General features: G+C 42.7%; 1 protein-coding gene across 4 annotated transcripts in view; it reads right to left on the reverse strand.

Moving 5' to 3' along the window:
- LOC140457033 (EH domain-containing protein 3-like) overlaps positions 1–506 on the reverse strand; it is a 241,859-nt gene extending 241,353 nt beyond the window's left edge. For 2 of the 4 annotated variants that reach the window (XR_011953309.1, XM_072550956.1), the window contains exon 1: positions 94–505. Coding sequence is in view for 2 of the 4 variants with exons in the window: in XM_072550956.1 (XP_072407057.1) it covers positions 94–299 (206 nt within the window). In the remaining 2 variants the exon portion in view is untranslated. Of the gene's footprint in view, positions 1–93 lie in introns of all 4 variants that reach the window. The other 2 variants (XR_011953310.1, XM_072550963.1) reach the window with 2 other exon arrangements.
- Positions 507–6,000: the final 5,494 nt, after the last annotated feature.

The raw sequence follows: 6,000 nt of genomic DNA on the forward strand, positions 1-6,000 counted from the left end.
AGGGTCAGTGCAGCCTGATTCCCCTGTGCAATACCCTCTCCCGCTCACCCAGGGGGGTGACAGTGAGTGAGGGTCCGGCTGGTGTGTGCTCACCTGATGAAGGTGGTCTTGCCGGTGGAGTACTGACCGACCAGCAGCAGCATGGGCTTGTTGTCGAAATCCGCATTGTCCAGGGCGGGCGAGTGGAACTCGTGGAAGCGGTAATGTTCCTCCAGGGGAAGCAGCTTGCTTTTGTAGAGCTTCTTCAGGCCGTCCGTCACCGTCTGAAATACCTTCGGGATCCTTCTTGCCGCGGTCATGCGCCCCCAGCCAGCTGAACATGCTGCCGGATAACCTGGGAAAATGTAAACCCAGACTAAAGCAGCAGTTTACAGCGACAACAATAACCTCCTTAAAGCCCGAAGCCCGTCCCTCCTCCTGAAAGTCTCCCCCGAAGCCGCTCCGCTTTAAGGAGCCGCAGCTCGAGACAGCTCCCGCCCCCGCGCGCCGTCCTCTTCCAGTGACGTCAACCAACGGCTTCATCCTGCACGCGCGGGTCGGGGGAAGCGGGAATTAGGCCGTTCAGCCCATCCAGTCTGCTCCGCTATTCAGGCGTGGCTGATAAGTTTCTCGACCCCATTCTTCCCGTCACCGTTGACAGTCAAGAACTTCGCCATCTCCGTCTTATCTCACTGAACTAGCCAGTTTCACCGAGCTTACTTGACTAAATCAACTAACCAGCTTCATCAAATTAGGCAACTATGTTAGCTCACTTGACTAAATTTAATTAACAAACTTCAAGTTAACTGACTGACTTAGCTCATTAACCCAATTAACTAACTAGTTTCACCATGATTTGGAGGTGCTGGTGTTCGACTGAGGTGTCCAAAGTAAAAAATCGCACAACACCAGGTTATAGTCCAACAGGTTGAATTGGAAGCACCAGCTTTCAGAGCACTGTTCCTTCATCAGGTGGTTGTGGAGCGTAAGATGGTAAGACTCAGAATTTATAGCAAGGGTTTACAGGGTGATGTAACTGAAATTATATATTGAAAAAGACCTGGATTGTTTAAGTCTCTCATCTGTTTGAATGACCATGTTGGTTTCCACGATTTGGAGATGCTGGTGTAACGAGTAGTGGTGCTTTTACGCATGGTGATGCCTCCCATCATGTATGTGGCAGGTACTCATGTGACTCAGTCAACATTGTCTATCTCATACACTGCAGGCAAGGATGCCGTGAGGCATGGTACATTGGTGAGACTGACAGGCTGTGGCAATGAATGAATAGACACCGCAGAACAATCAACAGACAGGAGTGTTCCCACCCAGTCAGAGAACACTTCAGCGGTCCAGGACATTTGACCTCAGACTTAGAGTCATAGAGATGTACAGCATGAAAACAGATCCTTCGGTCAACCTGTTCATGTCAACCAGATATCCCAACCCAATCTAGTTCCACTGCCAGCACCCGGACCATATCCCTCCAAACCCTTCCTATTCATATACCCATCCAAATGCCTCTTAAATGTTGCAATTGTACCAGCCTCCACCACTTCCTCTAGCAGCTCATTTCATACACGTACCACCCTCTGTGTGAAAAAGTTGCCCCTTAGCTCTCTTTTATATCTTTTCCCTCTCACCCTAAACCTATGCCCTCTAGTTCTGGAATCCCTGACGCCAGGGAAAAGACTTTGTCTATTTATTCTATCCATGCCCCTCATAATTTTGTAAACCTCTATAAGTTCACCCCTCAGCCTCTGACGCTCCAGCGAAAACAGCCTTTTCAGCATCTCCCTGTAGTCCAGATCCACTTCTGGGTGGCCATCCTCCAAGGCAGACTTTGGGACAGACAGCAATGAAAAGTGGCTGAGCAGAGGCTGATAGCCAAGTTTGGTACCACTGGGGCTGGCTTGGGTTCATATCACACTACAGGTGACCCCATTGCACTATACACCACACACTCATACATACACCCTCTCGCAGACTTGTACCCATTTATACTCACTCACACGCACCTGCTCTTCACAGATATACACATAAAAGTTTGTGGAGTGAATTTGTCCTTGCAGAGTTACATTTTACTTTGCTCAAAAACTGCATGAATCCATGTAAGTTTTTATAAATTCATTTTTTTAGATTAGAATCAGTCTAAACATTGTGAAACAGACAGTATCACACAGGGGAGCTCACACCTTCAATACATTATCTGGGTAGGCAGACACTAATTGTTAAAATTCACTTGAGAATGTAACTTTTTAAAAAAAGTTTTGTGATTTACATATGAAAGAACTGAGACCAACATGGTCATTCTAATAGATGAGAAACTCAACAAACAATCCAGGTCTTTTTCAATGTATAATTTCAGTTACATCATACTGTAAACTTTTGCTATAAATTCTGTTTTATAATCTTACACTCCACAACCACCTGACGAAGGAGCAGTGCTCCAAAAGCTGGTGTTTCCAATTAAACCTGTTGGACTATAACCTGGTGCTGTGTGATTTTTTAACCTCGTTTCACGAGGAAACTGCTGAGTTAACTCATTCAGCGAGATTAGTCAGAGGTGCTCCCCTTCAGAAAGGCAAATGCAGGACTTATACACTTAATGGTAGGGTCCTGGGGAGTGTTGCTGAACAAAGAGATCTTGGAGTGCAGGTTCATAGTTTCTTGAAAGATAGGATGGTGAAGGAGGAGTTTAGCATGCTTTCCTGTATTGGTCAGAGGATGGAGTATAGGGATTGGAGGGGTCATGTTGTAGTTGTTTAGGACATTGATTCGGCTACTTTTAGAATAGTGAGAAATTTGAAAGTGTTCAGAAAAGATTTACAAGGATGTTGCCAGGATTGGAGGGTTTGAGCAACAGGGAGAGGCTAAATAGGCTGGAGCCATTTTCCCTAGAGTGTCAGAGGCTGAGGGGTGACCTTATGGAGATTTTTAAAATCACGAGGGGTATGGATAGGGTGAATAGACAAAGATTTTTTTTTCCCCTGGAGTGGAAGAGTCTGAAACTAGAGGGCCTGCATTTAGGGTGAGAGGGGAAAGATGTAAAAGGGATCTAAGGCACAACGTTTTCAGGCAGAGGATGGTTTGAGTGTGGAATGAACTGCTGGAAGAAGTGGTGGAGGCTGGCACAATTGCAACATTTTAAAAGGCATCCAGGTGGGCATAGAGGGATGTAGGCCAAGTGCTGGCAAATGGGACTAGATTAATTTTGACTATCTGGTTGGTATTAATGAGTTAGACTGAGAGGTCTGTTTTTGTCCTGTATATCTCTATAAGTAAATTAACCAAATTACGTGAGTTTTCCAACCTGAGTTCATTTAATTACAATAGCTAAATAGCTGAACTCCATTAACAAACTGAGTTAGCTCAATTAAAACAGCTGAACCCAGTTAAATGACACTATTAACTCTCAACTAGGTTAACAAACTAGTCCAGCTGACACAGTTGGGTTAATGAAGTGTTCAATCACTTTAACCTTTTCAACTGAGTTAGTTAAAAAAGCTTAATCCACTCAACTGACCTAAGTAATCAATCGACTCAACTGAATCAACTAACAAAGTTAAGCTTCTGAACCAGATAATCATGAGTCTGGTATTCTCATGTATCTACTGCCCCTCTCCTTCAAGCCTAGCCCTGAAAAAGGATTATACCTGAAATGCTGATTGCTTGACTTTCTGATGCTGCGTGGCTTGCTGTATTCTTCCAGCCTCCTGCTCTTCTCCTTTGGTAGTAGAAATGACACACTTGGTACATATGGTACTGTCAAAGGAACCAAGGTGAGTTTCTACAGTGTGTTTTATATATACTTGTCACATATGTACAATAATGTTGATTTTGTAACAAATTCTAATTGCTTTTTTAAAATGGACTGTCTTTTTTTTAAAACCTTCCAAAATGTCTTCTGACTTCTCTTGTGATTCAGCTACCATTAGCCAGTTGATGAAACCAGACTGTACTTAAGAAAGATCAAATGTTATAAATTCAATAAGCACTTCTACAAATATACATTAAAATATAAGAACTGTAAGAGTAGCCATTTGAGTCTAGCCTGCCCTGCATTTCAATAGCTTCATGGCTGAGCTGTCCAAGAACTTAACTCCTGTTTTGTGTGAGCTCAGAGTACTTGACTCCTTGCTGTTTAAATACATTCAATGATCTAGCCCCCATAGTTTCCTATAGTCAAGAATTCCAGACATTCATTATATTTAGATAAGTGATTCCTTCACATTTCAGTTTTAAATGCATGTCCCAATATTCTACTGCTAACTGGAAACAGAAACTCATTGACGGTGGCTTCCTTGAAGGTATTTCTTATTTTACTGAACATGGAAAATAGTAACCATTCAATTCAGGAGCTGAGACTTGGAGTTATCTTGCGAAATGACAAAGGATAGATTTATGCTAATCTAATACTTAATATAAAAGCATGATTTCACAGTCTGTGATAGCAGCCATGTTGGGTTTTAAAATCTGGACCTTCAGATTGAGACTAACATGCTGCCTACTGTGTCATCAGTCTGCTGAAGGGCTTATGCTCCCGAAACATTGATTCTCCTGCTCCTCGGATGCTGCTTGACCTGTTGTGCTTTTCCAGCACTACGTGCTGAACTCTGAACTCCAGCATCTGCAGTCTTCACTTTTTCTCCTGGGTTTTGAACTGCATTCAAACTGGCTAAGGATAGCCATTTTCTACAGAGACCTTACAACAATCTGCAAGTCACAACTCTCATCTAAACTGTGAATAACATGTTTGATTCTGATCTTGATTCTGTCACTGGGGTTCTTCAGATGAAAAGGATGTTTCTGTTGTGCTGGCAGCCCTAGTAGGGAAAAAGATCTTTCACTTACTCCCTGAGACTGCTCTACCAACTAAATGCAAAGGCTAATTTTGAATATTAGATTGTAGAAGCTATTGTAACTGCTGAGCACATCAACAATATGAATCACAGAAGGTTGGTCTGCATGTCCAACAAGTAATTAAGGCAAATGGAATTTTGCCCTTCATTGCAAAAGGGCATTGCTAAAAGCAGAAAGGTAATGTTATAGCTGTACAAGGTGTTTTGGTCTCCTTACTTGAGAAAGGATATATTGGCAACTGGAGGGGTGTAGAGTAGGTTCACTAGGTCAACTTGAAGTTGAGAGGGTTGGCATATGAGGAGAGACTGAGTAGAATTCAGTCTCTCATTGGAATTCAGAAGAATGAGGACGGGATCTTATAGAAACACAATTATGAAGGGAATCAATTTAAAATAGTAGATGGGATGTTTCTACTAGCAGGTGAAGTTAGAAGAGAGCATAGCTTCATGGTTACAGGGAGCAGATTTAGGATTGAATTGAGAAGGAACTTTGTAACTCAGAGGGTTGTTAATCGATGGAATTACTTGCCCAGGGAAGTAGTTGATGCTACCTTAGTAAACACTTTTTAAAGCTAAGGCAGATACTTTTTTGAAAAATAAATGAATGAAGGGATACGGTGGGAGCTGAGTCCATGAAAAGATTAGCTATGATTGCATTTAATGGCAGAGTAGGCTTGAAGGGCTGGACAGCCTAGTCAGTCCTGCTTCTAGTTCTTATGTTCTTCAATGACTCAGTCAACATGACAGACCACCTGATATTACAAGTGCAAACTATGCCTTTATTGTTCAGTGCATTGAGTATAAGAGTTGGGATGTCATGTTGTAGCTGTGTAGAACATTGGTTAGGCCACTGTTGGAATATTGTGTGCAGTTGTGGTTTGCCTGCTTTAGGAAGGATGTTGCCAAACTTGAAAGGGTTTAGAAAAGATTACAAGGATGTTGCCAGGTTTGGAGGGTTTAGGGAGAGGCTGAATAGGTTTGGGCTATTCTCCTTCCGTGTCGGAGGCTGAGTGGTGACCTTTTTTTTTATAGAGGTTTATAAAATCATGAGGGGCATGGATAGGGTAAATAGTGACAATCTTATCCCTGTGGTGGGGATGTCCAAAACTAGAGGGCATGAATTTTAGGTGAGGGGAAAGATTTAGAAGGGACCTAAGGG

The sequence above is a fragment of the Chiloscyllium punctatum genome, chromosome 3 (assembly GCF_047496795.1).
Source record: "Chiloscyllium punctatum isolate Juve2018m chromosome 3, sChiPun1.3, whole genome shotgun sequence".
NCBI classification, from domain to species: domain Eukaryota; kingdom Metazoa; phylum Chordata; class Chondrichthyes; order Orectolobiformes; family Hemiscylliidae; genus Chiloscyllium; species Chiloscyllium punctatum.